Consider the following 17,040-nt stretch of genomic DNA (forward strand, 5'->3'; position numbering starts at 1 on the left):
TTCCTGTAAACGACTTAATATTCTCTAATATATTCACCTAATTAATCAACAGCAATATGCGGTGCCTATACAGCAAATTAACAATAATCCCAATGTGCACCTCCTTGTACTGCGAATATATTATCTTGTGCATTGTTCTAAATTCCATCCAAATATATTATTGTGAGCATTTGTGATCGCTTTTACTTGAGTGATGCGAGAGAGCGCGACGACACGATAGTGCCGAAGAGTGGCTACACAAGAGACAGTGAATGACTAGAGCGAAAAGGTTACTTTATCCTCGGAAACCATGTGTTGGTGCCGTGAGCATGGCATTCGGACTCGCTGCTTCGTTGACTCGCAGTAACAGACGATATGCGAAACTGCCTGGTGGTGTGGCAATACCGCGGTTGCAGCTTCCGGTCGCCGCCTTGGCTTAGTTGAGCTTTAGCGTAGTCGCCATGTCGTCAGTTGTGCGTGCTTTCTTAATTGATACCGGGGAAACTGCAACGAATATCTCGCTAAGAATTTTAAGAACCACTTTTAAGCAGCAGCACTTACTCTAGGGCTCCTCTTTCTCTGATTGTGGGCCTTTTCTCGTCTTTTAATGAGCGCTAACATCCTATCTACCACGTCTTCTGCTTCGTTTGAAGTTTCGCGTTGACGATGGTAGGAATGGACACAGTAAGAAGTGTAACTCTGTCCCATTGTCATTTTAATGCGCGTATTCAGACGCTGGCTTCACCTTCACGATTGTCATCGCTGTTTATTCTCAAGAGGACCAACATTCCGGCAATGAAGTGAGCGGTTAGTCTTCGCTGCGTGCATGTGTGTTGGTCGGAGCAACTTTTCAGGCACTGCATACTTACGTGTGCGCGCCGCACGCGGTGAAGTATGATCGTTCGCTAGCCTCGGCCAGCAGCGCGGTGGTAATATTTCTTTAAAGGTGCAAAGCTTTTCAGGTTTTCAGCTCCGCCGTTACATTGGCGAGTGTGTTGTGCCAGATTTTGTGCTGTCTACCTTAATTCTCAGTGGCCACAGGATTGGAGGAGGTCAGTTTACATCCCCATTCCAAAGAAAGGCAGTGCCAAAGATTGCTCCAACTACCGCACGATCGCGCTTATTTCGCATGCTAGCAAGATGGTGTTGAAAACCCTCCAAGGTAGGCTGCAGCAGTATGTGGATAGGGAGCTTCCGGACGTGCAAGCTGGGTTTCGAAAGGGCAGAGGAACTAGAGACCAGATTGCCAACCTTTGCTGGATCACGGAAAAAGCAAGATAGTTCCAGAAACCCACCTACTTCTGCTTTATTGATTATGCGAAAGCGGTTGACTGCATAGATCACAGCATATTGTGGCAAGCTCTCCAAGAGATGGGAGTTCTAATTCACCTCATCTGTTTCCTCAGGAACCTATATGAAGGGCAAAAGGCCACAGTCAGAACTGGGCATGGTCTTACTGATTGGTTTCCGATTGAGAAAGGAGTGAAACAAGGCTGAGAACTGTCGCCCTGCCTAATTAACCTGTATGCTGAGTGCATCATGAGGAAGGCCGGTCTGGACGAGTCTTCAGCTGGAGTGAAGGTTGCTGGGAAACGTATCAAAAACCTTAGATATGCGGATGATACCACTTTAATGGCAGAAAGTGAAGTGGAACTGAAGAAACTTCTGACGCGCGTACAAGAAGAGAGTGAGAGGTTTGGCCTTAAACTTTTTGGAGCAGGTCCTGGTGGCAGTTCCTGGCTCTACGGGGTTGGGACGGTGGGCCAACGCCGCTCGCAGAGGGGCTAGCCAGCCACCGAATTTTTATCTGTCGTAGGCCATCATTGCACCCGCCACCGCTTCGTTGGTGGTGGACGACGGCCGTTGTTGCGGCGCGCGTCTTTCTCTCCCTCTTCTTTTTTCCTTCTCTATTTTCTCTTCTGTCCGCACGAGGAAGCGGAGGTGACTCAGCTACAGAGCCAGTAGCAGGCCCGCGCATTTTCTTTTCCTTCTTTCTACAGCCACAACAACAACAACATCGCACAGCACACGGACGCCACTTCGTTTCGCCTCCATCGAAACGCAGCCGCCGTGGTCGGGTTCGAACCCGGGAAATCCTGACAGTACTCGGGTTTCTTACCACTGCCACACCCTGGCGGCGCTGGACTATTTATTGTTATTACACTTTCCCACCTCAAATAAGCAACCTGAGTTGTCAGCTCTTTCCAACTTTTTATCACCTGGTCTCGTTAATTCGCACAACCCACTGCAGAAATAGTGGCCGGCCATCGCAGATGCCAGCTACCACCTGTCGACGCTGTGCCAGTGATTTTAGAGCGTTAGCTCTGCTGCATTCATTTGAGAGACTCGCGTTATTCTGACTCCTAGCACGTCATGTGTTCCACACACGGTGCCACGCGCTCCTTCGCTATCTACTGCGCCGCTTAAGTTTAATCTCGCGCTGCGGAGGAAACATCGTCGTCTTCATCTCGCGCTGTGCCGTAGACATCTTCATCGTCATGTGCATTCACGGAAGTACTATGCCTTCGCCGCAGTGTAATTTTGATCTGTCCAAGCAGCCCATCACACCTCGTCTAAAACCGCAACACCATATCACGCTGTGCATTGAACACCGTCGTGTTGATAAATCTCCATCCGCACCGCTATGTTCTTCCTTTAACCTTAGTAAATACACCATACACGTATGCCATTGAGTTGAGTTGTATGCTACAGGTGTGGTTAGCCTTTCTTATTCTGCCGCCAATTGCTCCACCGTAGCGTCACTTACGTGTTGCAAAACGTCGTAATATCTGTGAAATCTGCTTCACTATGCGCACAGTCACTTATTATAGTACGCATTCCACTCCAGCATTCACCGTCTATGCATACATTCACTCACCGTATAACATAGTCCACTCCAGAAGTCACCATCTACGCGCACATTCACTCACAGTAGAAAATAGTTCATTACAGTTGTCACCATCTAGAGTCAAGATCAGTGTCCTGCAGAAATTGTAAAAGAGGGCGTGAAGCCTCCGTTTTGCATGTCTGGTTTCCACTCAGGTAGACAATGTCCTGTGCGCTGTGAATAGCTCCTGACTTCTTGAAGGAAGCGAGCATCGCACACCTTTCCGCGTTGTGCTCTGGACAGCAAATTATATAACATTCTATATCCCCCGCACACACCACATATAGAACATAGCGGAGACGATGCCATGTCAGTCTTATGCATCCAGGCAGGAGTACGAGTGGAGCCCGTGCGAATTCGATGTAGTAGAGTGACTTGATGCCTTCTCAGACCCTTGGTCACACAAGGCTTGTGGGGAGCCCTCCACAGGTTACTAAAATGATTGAGTACCATGTTTCTGAAGAGCCTTTTTTTATTTTGAGGGACCTATTTTGAGGGAGTATTTGACGGTGGTTTACGGCCAGACTGTCTGCCACCTCGTTGCCTCTGACACCTATGCGTGAGGGCGCCCATTGAAAATGTAAAATAAAGCCTCTGCTGTGCCGATTCTGCACCAAGCGTAGAGAGCTTATAGACAAGGCGTCAATAGGGAAACGTATGTCAGCTCACTCTAAGACAGACACCCAAGCCGTACTGGACAGTCTGCGGGGCCATCGAACAAAGAGAAGCTTACAAAGAGCGGAATTAAGCGAGCCAAGGTTGAAGTGATAGCAGCAACTGAATTAAGCGAGCCAAGATTGAAGTGATAGCAGCAACTGTGCCTGCAGCCGATGAATACCACCCTTGAAAATTGGTTCAAGGATATTTGAACCTCTGCAGTGTTTGCACTGAACGCCGACGTCTAAGCATAAGCCAACGCCACATCTTTTGGGTTAAGGCAGGAGCAATTCACGTCGTACAGTTTTTGTAGCTTTCACACGGTTACATGTGTAAATATATCCATTTTCACTGAACGAGAGTGCTATATCATTGCAAGGAAATTTCGGGAAGCCGTTATCTAAATGATCGAGCACAACTGATAGGATAAGACGGCAAAAAATTGAACCTTTATATCGGTGTCAAGTGCATAAAAAGGAAATATATGGCGGCGCGGGTGGCAATTATGATAAAGATATTCGGCACTGTGGACATAGCTCGGTGTCTCTGGCAACTTTTGTACAACTGAGATCGCTGTCACCGTTTTTTTCCAGATGCGAGCGAAAATACAAGACGGCGTCGTGCATTCTCCGTTCCCTGACCTGGAAGATGAGACCGATTGCTCTGTATTCGCCTATCTTCACAGAAGGCTGAAAAACTATGGGGATAAAACAGCAATCGTAAGTGTTTTACAAAAGCAAATATAATGCATTTTTGTCGAATGAACATGCTTTTTTTAATGTGAAATATTTTTTATCTGATACCCACAACGCCATCCGGCATTACAGTGAAGGGATTACAAGCACAAAAGTACAGAGTACACATAAAATTACAATTTCTAGTCACGTACACGAAAAACAAAATTATACTGCGCTTCAGAAGAACGAATTACAGATCAGAGAGACATAACATTTTTACAGTACTACACTTTTATGGAAAGACCATATGAGAACCCACTCGGGCGCGTACAGAAAGAGGAATAAAAGCTGTCATTACATTTACTCGTGACCTAAGAACCCAAGTGAGCAGTCAAACAAAATTCAACGTGAAAGTATAAATACCACAGCAAAGCAGAAAAAACACACATGCACAAGCTTTGATAACAATGAAGAAAATATGTGTTAGAAACCAGTCATGACCAACAAACATCGCCAGCAATGAAAGATGTAATTTCTGAGCCGTCAAACTACTTGAAGAAGAAAAAAAAACACGTCACTAGATGTGCATGCAGCAACAGATGAGGCAAGCAGTTCCACTGCCGAATTGTTTTCGGGAAAAAACAGCTAGAAGATTCAGTTTTGCACTTGTGCTCGCGCACTTTTTTCTCGTGATCCAGACGCGAGGTGACATAGGTGTAAAAATGTATTTATCAAGTGGAATGCCAGTTTGGAAATGATCAATGTCATAAAGAAAGTTTTAATCAAATCACGGCTCTGCGATGTTCTAATGATTCCCATCCTTCCACCCTTTTTCAGTTTTCGAGAAGGCCTACTAAGGCTCTTCTGCTGATATTATCTTCAGATAATTTCTGAACGGGGGAGACTGCGTTTTTGTTTTAATGACCTTAGGAGTGGTGTAGCAGCCGGCTCATGCACCGAAGCCGGTAGAGATGTCTAAGAATGAGAATGCCTCATTCGGTTATTGTTTAAAAGAATAGCTTCCCTTTCAATAGACGGTGTTTAGAACAATTAAGTGCATACATCCTGGCCTCTCTGTAGTTTACCATAGAATACTCGAAAAGCATTCTTCCCGGTGCCGTTATTTTCAAATAACTTCGTTTTGAAAGACGGATTATAGCTTTATATATTCGAGTTGCAGGCTCTTCCTGTGAGCACCGATAGCGTTCTAGCATCTAATCACAACCTGCCTTGTCTATAGTGCCTCAAGTTGCTGTTTGACAGGGAATGCTATTTGGACACACATGCGTACCACGCCTACGTGCATCTCTAGAATGCAGCTGGTTGACTTTTGAAAAACAATGAAGGCAGCAGTGCGTACGAGTTTTACCTGCAGTCAGTAACAAGCGATGGGGTAAAGAAATGCGTCAAGTCTTGAAATTTGGCTAGTAGGTTATCATACAGGAAAGCCGAATTTTGCGCACAGAATAGGACAAAAGAACAAGGCACACAACATGAGTGCTACAACGTAATAATATTCTATTGCACACGGAGAGGCACAAGTAGGCGTGTGCTTGGTTGGTGTGCTTCGTTTTCCTTGCAGATGTCTCCATGTGCAAGAGAATGTTACTTGACAGCAGCGCTCATGTTGTGCCGTGATCTTCCGTTGCGTTCTGTGTGCGAATTTCAGTTATGGGGTAAGGGAAGCCTTGGATCCAATGAAAATGGAGAAAGCGCATAGTTAGGATCATATAACTGGAGTACCGTCTACCGCCGGAATATAGATTGATTGCACCTTCTAACAATCAGAGTTTACTTTCCACCTAGAGAAGCACTTCCAACTATCGACCGAATTTTTCCGTATAACATTTACACCTGTTCTTTTGCTTCCGCTATCATACCCCCAAGAAGACGTTCCCCCCGGAAGAAGTAAACGCATCTGTGGAATGGAAAAGGCGACAGCAACTTAGTATAAAAGACAGCCTCCGCCACGATGCACATCCCTGTCAGCCTCTTCTCTACACCCTTAGCCACATGGCTGGCAACCACCCACTACCTAACGTCCTTCTGCATCGCCCCCTAAACTATATACGGCGCTTACGTGTCTCGATTGGATGGAAAAGCACGAGGCGGCGTCGTTAAGGTCTGATTAGATCATTTTGGCTCGCATAGAATTATCCTCGAATTCAGATTCCCTTTTTTTGCTTTAGGCTAGCATGGTGGTTCTTTTGGAGGCCCACTCAAATGGCCAGTGGCTGCATGAAAGGCAGCCACATCACTTTTTATGTCAGATTTCACAGTCGGACCTAAAATATGGCCATAAAAATTATGTTTCATCGCTGTTTCTTCTTCCGGTTCGTAGTGTATTCCGCTTGCAGACTACGGGGGTATGCGTAGTGCTACGATAGTCGATTTCACTGAGATATTATCAACCACTACGAATAAACATGCTTTCGAGGCCTCCATTTTCATCTGCCACGTTCTTCGGTTTGTAGGTGACAATGTCGAGAGAGTGCGAGAAATATCTATATTTGGGGAGAGGAGAGAAAAAAACCTGACATCACCTTAATCCGGCAGGGGTATGATGTTTGTAGTGCCCCCTACGGGTCCTCGTTTGTGTACATAAACCTTGCTCTTCTCCTAATCACTAAAAATTGCGTAAGCTCCTCGCATATGCTAAATAAATTACAGTCTAAGCATCCTCTTATCTAATACGCCACATGACGTAGATATAACATCCCGCGTTAACCATGGCGCAGAAAGGTGCCTAGGTATGCTTATATTAGCGTGCTTTACACTAAACCTTGCGGTTCAGTTGGCATGCTTTCACTGTAACCCTCGAACCTTAAAGGAGAAGCCCGCATTGGTAGCTATTGCCTTGCAACCTGTTCTGGTGCCATTACACAAAACGGTGGTTGTTAGTGGGCTGACACGTCTCGTGGCAATTAACACCGGCTTGAGGGAGTCCGTGATAGGACTTCATATCGCACACAAAGCTCTCCACGGTGTGTGCCCTCCAGTTCTCGCAAATCGAAAAAAAAAATGTGAGAGGGAACAGCGAACCAAGCGGTGACAGGTCATGCCACTTTTTGAGTTCTAACTGCTTAAACCGTTTCGATGACTTTTCGCTCACAACACAGGATTTTCACCAGAACAGAGACTTGAAGTAAATGTAAGTGAGTTAAGAGGAGAGGTATGGCGACAATGGGTGGCCGAGGAGCATGGGGATCTGCTTCGGTTTTGCGAGGCGATTGGCTTCAAACCTACAGCAATTAAAACGTGGATACCAATCATTCACGTCGCCATCATCGTCGGTGTCGGCATAGCCAGAGGATAATTATATAGAGTGTGGCCCAGGGAGTCACACTGTCACAGATGGCCCTGGCCTAACTGTAGGGTAAAGCAGAGTTCTGCAACCCGACGTGGCCCTCCGGAACACAGAATATTCGGATACTTTTGTGAATGACAGCACTGGACTCGTGTGGGATCCCTGTCGCACCCTACACTTGCAGGCAAAGCATTGCATTTCAAGCTATTACAAGCATTGTGAACGGTGCTGCTGTGATGCATGGAGAATGAGATGGGCAGCGAAGATAGGGGGTGAGGTAAGTGTTCGGGGGAGGGCAGGTTTCGCGAGAGAACAATAATTAACATGCCTTTGTTATCAGGGAGTTGGCGGGTCACATCGATTGCAGTAACGTATGTAATAAATTGCTACCTGAGTGTCCAGCTGACAACTCGGAAGCCGTGACTTGGGAAGCTGACATGGGACTGATACCGCGACACTTAATCCCGAGTTTGATATGCAACGCCTAGGTTAAGCAGGGACATTCAGACGGCTCAATTAAAGCGGCGCTTTATATATACTTGTGATACTTCACAGAATATGGCAGACTGCAACAGTATAGTATAGGCGGCGTCTGATATAGGGGCTAAAACTGAGAGCATAATAATTTAACGAGTAGTAATGTGAATGAAATCTAACGTAAATCTCAAAGAGCAGCAGTGACGGGTTCTAATAAACGCGGTAACATCAAGCCTTTAATTATAGAGCTTAAGCAATGCGCAAATTACCCTCGGAGAAGTAGGATTAAAAAAGCTCTTATATGTGGCTAACGCACTGCTCGAGCCGAGCTCGTGAAAACAAGGTGGCGACACCGGCAGCTGACATGAAAGCGCCTTGTTTGTAATGATGAAGAACTGGTGAAGGATCGAGTGCAAGTTGAAGGACACTGCGGGGGACTATATATAATAGTCTGAGACTGTACCATACAGTAACATGTCTCCCAAGTTCTGCATCTGAGGATATCGCAAAACTAAAATACCTGAAAAGCTGCGCTAAAATTTTTCAATACCTGGAATCGTTATTATCGGTAATTATTTACACAATAAAAAGGGTTACAGTCAGGCGCTTCGTTTATATGTATGCCATGTGGAGCGTTAATTATCCGCTAAGCACGAGCTCATATATGAGCATCCATGTCAATAATTCTACTCATACTGCACTGCTCACTCATGCGTTTTATAAACCTTTACTGAACCACCGAATTCTTCAAATACTTTGTAGAATTTTCCGCCTCCGTCAACGGTAGTGTCCACTATTCTAAGAAAACGTGTATAGTCTGTACATTCTCTGCTCTAGTAATCGTATTTCATTAGCACTGCTTTAAAATGTATTCAACTCTAACACTCTTTCTTACTTGGAAATGCGCAGATACACGGACAAGATACCATCAATTACTCGCAGTTGCTGGAAAGACTAAGAGCCACGGCTGCCGGTTTTCAGTCACATGGAGTTGGCCAGGGTGACCGAGTTATAATGCACATGAACAACTCAATCGAAAGCTTCATCGCGGCCTGCAGCATTCCGCTCAGCGGAGCTGCACTCGTCACATCTGACGTCACGCTTAGTGAAGGTGGGTTTTGCGTCCGCTCGAACTTACCCTCCGCGAAGCGCTATCAGCTTTCCTTGAGTCATTGACGAGAGGGCTATGCGACCAGCTGAAATATACGAACGCCATTTTATACTGAGTAATACGTCTCTCACAACAAGTATTAGGTTGTCTTTTGAAATCATGTGCTCTACGGTATGCACTCAGGCTTTATGCATTATTCCGTTCATATTACATGGACGAGAATTTAAGGCTTTCTGCGAAGACATCTGTCAGTTTCCTTTTATCAGACTTCTGAGAGAGAGAGAAGAAAATGGGGACGTTTCTGGCTTAAGCATGTGTGCACCGAAACTGTTGCCCAGTCTCGGGACCAGCATCATTCGAATACTCATGAAACTTGGCAGAGAATTGCTATGCGTAACTTGCATCCGCCACTGCTAAAGCTCTAACCGCCAGCTAACGCTAGAAATAATGTTCGGAAAAACGATTCAGCCCCATACTGATAGATGACGAAAAAGCATTTTTGGGATAATGGGTGGTAAATGGTGGTGCACAATAATGCACAACGGCTCTGTATGTCCCTCTTCAAACCAAAATACGAAAGTCTACATTTATGCACCGATTACCGATTGCCACAGGTGATTTTTTTACCACAATCATGAAAGGCGTCAACCCGCACTAAAGGCTAGATTATAACATTTGCCGGCTATATGCCGCACGAAGTATTTTCATGAATGCATCTTAAAAGCCGGCGCTTGCACGTAGAAATCGATGAAAGGCACGATAGAAGATGGCATTAATCATGCTGGACGGGCTATTGCAGTTCGATGTCATGCCAATCTTAACAACAGAGGCTGTGCTAGAAAACTATTTCTAATATATTGACTCAATTCATAATAATGTTATATTAGAATAAATACTTCTTAAACTACAAATAGGAGCACAACTGAATATTTATGTAAAAGTTAGGAAATATATCAGCTGGCTTGTCTATTTCTGACGCATTAAACACATCTAATTCAGTTCGTTTATTATGAAGCGATTTAAAATGTATCACCCCTTGAATAACGGTATGCTATCGAAGCGCTTCATATTTACTAATAACCTATTTGGATACTCGTAGCTAATAATCGGTTACTTCAGAAGTGTTGTTTTGGTTGTTTAGAACACACAATATTTCACCAGGAAAAGACACGCTGAAATGCACCGGTAAATTATTATTTTTAGAGCACTTAACTATATTCGCCCTCACTTTCCAAACAACATATATGTACGAAATAGGCTACAGAACTGTAATTGTTTAATACTGCTAGAAAACATTGAAAAATTACAAATAATTTTGAAAGCTGGCTATTAAGGAAGATAAAAAGGAGCCTTTAACGTCTCTTTTATGCCCTTTGAGCTCACGTTTACAAAAGCTGATGGTAAACGGTCTGACTCCCGCAATATTCAGGCCTTATTACCTACATTACGCAAACATTTGTTGTGCACACATGTGTTTATGTGTACGTACATGTTGCTGTCGCAACTGCTATTTTCCAGCCATCAAAGCAAAACAGAGGCGTCTATGGTAAAAATCCCTAGCCATATCTTGTGACCTCAACGGGCCAGCAGATTTCCAGACATTCGTATCAAGTTTGTGGCGCAACTATTTTTGTTGCGGTGTTCCTGATATGCCCTACGATATCTCGCCTCATATAGCTATACATGTGCTAGAGAAAGCGGAGGCTATAGCTCACGACAAGCTTGCGATCCATCTACAAAGTACTCAGTTTGTTTGTGCTTCGTGACATTCGCATTAAAAATTTGGCGTAACACTTTCATTATGCCTTGTTCAAGGTAGTGCCATACGATTTCGCATTGCACATAGCATGTCTGTTAGTCAAGCTGCAGGATAGCTGGCGACCATCTCGCCAAGAGAACTTTACTCAGACTAACTCGGGCGCGTAAAAAAAAAGCAATGCTTTCGCATCCCAACTCGAAAGAGAATTAAATGACATTTCCAGGCCTCTATTGCATCTAGCCAGAGTGAATATACGGCACCTATAGTGAAGATAGCCCTAATGATTATCCCCGCCTGCTGAATCACTAGTGAATATTTTGAGCATGCTATAACCATGTTCGTAAAAGACGTTCATGGGGGCTAAAGAATCCCTAATGTTTATCTATAAGCAATGTCCTTTTATATTAATGGACATTGCTTATAGATAGATCGTTGTGTTGTTTCCAGCACTGATGTACTTCCATATTGTGTGCCCACCCTGCGAAGGTCTTGTAAAAGATCGCAGTATAAATAAATAAATAAATAAATAAATAAATAAATAAATAAATAAATAAATAAATAAATAAATAAATAAATAAATAAATAAATAAATAAATAAATAAATAAATAAATAAATAAATAAATAAATAAATAAATAAATAAATAATGAATTTGAGAGGCTGAGTCGGAATCTCGTCGCAGGCTTATGGTTGTTTGAGTGTTAGTCTTATTATAAGGGAAAGAAGCAGGAGCAAAAGAAATGTCTTGACTGTTTCTGAAACGCGATTTTGAGCATTATAAATTTATACTGCGGATTTAAGTGCGCTGCATATAATATTCGAGAACTACCTATTTGTCTCCTTTCAAGTGTGCATGAGACGAACAAACGTTCCTTACTTAAATGAACTTTTAATCCACTCTCAAGATGATAAAATCCGCGTATATATCTGTTCACGTATTCGCAAGAGGCTCTGAGCGAACGTTTAGATAATATATTCTTAAAAATATTGCACATATATATGCCGAACATTGAGCAAGAATTTGCACAACCCATTTTCTTGTAATTTTAAGCGCGAGCGCGCAGACTCTGACTAAAGATACCTTATGAATCGGTGCCCTATACTAGAAAAGTATACGGCGGCATATTCGGTGTCGCTGAAGTCTGTCGTGACAGCGGACCTTCGGTGGGCTTTTAAAAAGAAAGTGTTTCCATGGCGGGAATTCTCGATGTAAACATATTTCTGTGAAGCCTCAAAGATTAGCGCTTACAGGGTATCTAAAAAGCATTTCATATCTGATCTTGTCTGATAATTATGATATTTTTGAATAAGACGTCTAATCCTTATAACGCATGTAAACTTATATTCAATAAGAGGGAGGAGAGAGGGGGCACTCTAGCTCGTGAAAACAACGCTTCTGAAACGCAGTGAAGATCTTTCTGGATCCCTCGCATTGAAATACTAAGAAAATTAGGAGAGGTCCCGACATTTTACTGCTTAATATGTATTATCTCATTACCAGAGAGATAAAGTATTTTGTGAAAAATAATAAAGACAAAGTGCGCACCATTCGCGATGTTTCTGCTTCCTTCTAGGTGAGCTTCAAGACTACGCAACGAACACTGGCGCTACTCACGTTCTCACGGACAAAACATACTTCGATATCTTCAAGTGCTTAGACCCTAGTCTAAAATTCAAGGTATTTATGACAATGACTTGTTATTATTTTTTCAGCGAGTAAACCTGGCGCAGATAAACGATCCTCAGCAGGGAAACCAGTCTAAATAAGTCGAAGAACACTTCAAAAAATCAGTAAGATTTACTGGTAAGGCTTTAAGATTAAAAAGCGTGGGGCCCTGTGATATAAGTGAGCAGTCTAAACTGGTCTAAACAAGGCTTTGTACAAGTATTGTACATTTAAAAATAAAAGACCGCTCTTTTCTACCAATAAGAAATCGCACTATAAACCAAGGACACTATGTGTTGCGCACACTATAGCATCACGATCATTGTCGTCCTCATCATCATCATCCCCACCAGCCCCACCATCATCATCATCATAATCAATCGCACTATATCAACTGAAGACCAATGACTTCTCCCATATCCCAATAATTCACCCTGCTTTGTGCCAGCTATAACCAACTAACCCTAGCAAATTAGCTAATCTTGTCCGTTCACTTAACTTCCGCATCCTGCTATATTTGCATTCTCTTTGAAACTCAGTGTACTGTGGGCGAGTTCAGTGCCAAGGCAGGCAAGTAGTAGGCCGGAGATATGGCAGTGGGTGGATATGGCACTGGTTCAAGAAAGAGCAGGGGCAGTTATTTGTTGAGTTCGCAGAGCAAAACAATTGACAAATCATGAGCGCCTTATTCTGTGCCCTGAAGAAGTGGAGGTGGGCATGAAAAATCCAAAATAGAGAGACTAAAACGTAGTCGACTTCCTTTTGTGCTTTAAGCATGTCGTTGCGCATGATGTAGACGTAATCGAAAAGGTGTCATGCAGTGACCACAGAATGTTCGGCGTAAATGCGTTAGGATTTCAAGAGGGAACGGAACTAGCTAGTAAGTAAAAACCTATCAAAGAACTATCAGTGCGAGGGAAAGGTGGAGAAATTCTGGATCTAGCAAAAGAACATACATTCACCTATAAGCGATGACAAGGACCCTAGTATCGAAGTGAGCAATAATTTCAGACAAAATTACTGACGGCGCCGTAGGTGTAAGCGATAGGTTAGTTAGACAGAATACCGCGAAATATATATACTGACAAAGGATCTGATTAAGAAATGTTAAATCAAGAACATCTCCAATCAGGATAGACCTGGCACAGCTAATAAAGCATATCAACAAGAGTAAGTTGTCTATGACAAGAAAATATAATATGGAGAAAATTCAGCATGCTATAAAATAACAGGGGTGGCGTAAAAGTGGCTGGGAGGAATCGGCACAGGCAAAAATCATATTTTGCCTTTTAGATAGAAGGCGGGAAATTCCAGTACCAATGCTGATATATAGTCGAAATAAACGCGTTCTAGCCAGATCTACGAGGTCGCCGAAGTAATCAAGATGGTAATGAAAATGAAGGCAGTGCAGAGCAATCATATCCTTTAGCGTCAAGCTTATAAATTATAAGGCATTTACTATTGTCATTTGCTGTGGGCACAACATGGCCAAATACATATAGGTTACATAAAGTAGAGAAGAAGGCTATTCGTGTAATTGCAAACGCGCCGTTTAAAGCTCGTGCCCAACCTCTTTTCGCATCATTAAAAATTACGGCAGTAAATGAAGTCTATCTAAACGTCATGAAAGATATCAAAAAATAACAATTGTTTTTACGACGACCTAGTTGATTTAGACCCCGAAAACATTCATTACTCAACCCGTCGATAACATGAATGGTATGTTTGATCGCTTCGCACAAATTAAGGCCGTCAAATACTCCGGTGCATTATCCCAAGCTAGCTTAACTCACGTAATGAGATAGGAGAGTATTTTTTGCTGTTTTTTACTTGTTTTAGACTTCCTCCAGTGACTTGCTCTGTATGAATTGCGTCTCTATAATTTAGTGTTTTCACTGTTATAACATGTATTTATCTTGCAAGGGGTTTTTATTCTGATAATGCTTAGCTATTTACAAGCCTTTTGTTATTGTTACGCTTCTTTTCGTTCCTTCCTATGCTCTGTTGCTGCCGCTTTTCCTGCGCGTAGGGGTGTATCCTTTTGTCAAGCAAGTCCAAGGATTTTTGAATGCACCCTTAATATTCTCGAGGATGTTAAAATGAAGATATAACAAGGACAAAATTATGTAAAAAATTTCTAAAAGCTACCAAATAGGAGAAATCAAATGTGGAAGATTTGGTAACTGCAGCTTTGTTTAAGGATGGTGAGAATATCGTGCTATATAGACTGGCCGCCCTCTGTACGCAATATTCACCTATAAGCGATGACAAGGACCCTAGTATCGAAGTGAGCAATAATTTCAGACAAAATTACTGACGGCGCCGTAGGTGTAAGCGATAGGTTAGTTAGACAGAATACCGCGAAATATATATACTGACAAAGGATCTGATTAAGAAATGTTAAATCAAGAACATCTCCAATCATGATAGACCTGGCACAGCTAATAAAGCATATCAACAAGAGTAAGTTGTCTATGACAAGAAAATATAATATGGAGAAAATTCAGCATGCTATAAAATAACAGGCGTGGCGTAAAAGCGGCTGGGAGGAATCGGCACAGGGAAAAATCATATTTTGCCTTTTAGATAGAAGGCGGGAAATTCCAGTACCAATGCTGATATATAGTCGGAATAAACGCGTTCTAGCCAGATCTACGAGGTCGCCGAAGTAATCAAGATGGTAATGAAAATGAAGGCAGTGCAGAGCAATCATATCCTTTAGCGTCAAGCTTATAAATTATAAGGCATTTACTATTGTCATTTGCTGTGGGCACAACATGGCCAAATACATATAGGTTACATAAAGTAGAGAAGAAGGCTATTCGTGTAATTGCAAACGCGCCGTTTAAAGCTCGTGCCCAACCTCTTTTCGCATCATTAAAAATTACGGCAGTAAATGAAGTCTATCTAAACGTCATGAAAGATATCAAAAAATAATAATTGTTTTTACGACGACCTAGTTGATTTAGACCCCGAAAACATTCATTACTCAACCCGTCGATAACATGAATGGTATGTTTGATCGCTTCGCACAAATTAAGGCCGTCAAATACTCCGGTGCATTATCCCAAGCTAGCTTAACTCACGTAATGAGATAGGAGAGTATTTTTTGCTGTTTTTTACTTGTTTTAGACTTCCTCCAGTGACTTGCTCTGTATGAATTGCGTCTCTATAATTTAGTGTTTTCACTGTTATAACATGTATTTATCTTGCAAGGGGTTCTTATTCTGATAATGCTTAGCTATTTACAAGCCTTTTGTTATTGTTACCCTTCTTTTCGTTCCTTCCTATGCTCTGTTGCTGCCGCTTTTCCTGCGCGTAGGGGTGTATCCTTTTGTCAAGCAAGTCCAAGGCTTTTTGAATGTACCCTTAATATTCTCGAGGATGTTAAAATGAAGATATAACAAGGACAAAATTATGTAAAAAATTTCTAAAAGCTACCAAATAGGAGAAATCAAATGTGGAAGATTTGGTAACTGCAGCTTTGTTTAAGGATGGTGAGAATATCGTGCTATATAGACTGGCCGCCCTCTGTACGCAATGTCTCATGACTTCGGTTCTAGAGAATTATGAAGTAACGTTAATACTATCTTAATGATTAAAAACGTGACATTAACAATTTACAGACCAATCAGCCGGCCAATCAGCCTACTATTCGCTACGTTCAAGATATTTACTAAGGTAATTGCTGATAAAATCAGGGCAAACTTATACCTGAAGAAACCATGAGATCATGTAGACTTTCGCAAAAAAAAAAAGATATTTTAATATACATCAGGTGAAAAAGATGCCCAGAATATAATAATCCTGTATATATAGCGTGTTTTGATTTCCAGAAAGGATAGGATTTAATTGCAACACCAGCAGAGAGGCGGCGTTGCTAAATCAGGGTGTCGGTGAGCCACGCCCGAAAGTACTCAAAAATATACCTTGAAGGGCTGCACAGCGACCATAATCTGTCTCGAAGAAAACAATGTAAAGTTTCCTTTATTAAATTCTGGAAAGCTTGCCCAGGTTCAAGGAAGGTGTGTTACATGGAGAACAAAATAACAATAACAAAATGAATGACCATCAATGTGTGGCGAAAGGCAATAAGGAATCATTCGAGTCCGCTACAGTGCGAGGAAAACTAGAATAAATGTGTTCGTACGAAATACGGCGTCAGAGAATTAGGTTGATGGTGGCGCGTATACCTCGATGTTAAAAGCGACCGATATATAGGAACATCATATTAGGTAAAGAGACACATCTGTGTAGTACTATTCACCGCTTCCTTAAAAAAAGTAATCAGAGATCAGGATTAGGAACCGTTTGCTGTAAAGGGTAACAGTAATTACCTCAGCAATCCAGAGATTTGCCGATTACGTTGCATTGCTGAGTTACTCAGGTAACAGCATGTAAAAGGGAAATAATTACATAAGCAGGGAACGCATTACGGTAGGCCTAAAAGTGTCATATTGAGCTAGAGCGCATTCGGTAGGCAGTATCAGATCGTGAATGCGTCTCGCAATTTCCTTGAAG

General features: G+C 42.5%; 1 protein-coding gene across 1 annotated transcript in view; it reads left to right on the plus strand.

Annotated features, from left to right (window-relative positions):
- The first annotated feature begins 4,028 nt into the window (after positions 1–4,028).
- The window catches only part of LOC146208441 (uncharacterized), a 35,126-nt gene continuing 22,114 nt past the window's right edge, over positions 4,029–17,040 (plus strand). Inside the window, exons 1-3 of the mRNA XM_084578542.1 lie at positions 4,029–4,242; positions 8,894–9,095; positions 12,428–12,531. Of these exons, the coding sequence (XP_084434668.1) occupies positions 4,117–4,242; positions 8,894–9,095; positions 12,428–12,531 (432 nt within the window). The 5' untranslated portion in view covers positions 4,029–4,116. The remainder of the gene's footprint in view (positions 4,243–8,893; positions 9,096–12,427; positions 12,532–17,040) is intronic.

Source organism: Amblyomma maculatum, chromosome 1 (genome assembly GCF_055883805.1).
Source record: "Amblyomma maculatum isolate TAMU_Amacu chromosome 1, ASM5588380v1, whole genome shotgun sequence".
NCBI classification, from domain to species: domain Eukaryota; kingdom Metazoa; phylum Arthropoda; class Arachnida; order Ixodida; family Ixodidae; genus Amblyomma; species Amblyomma maculatum.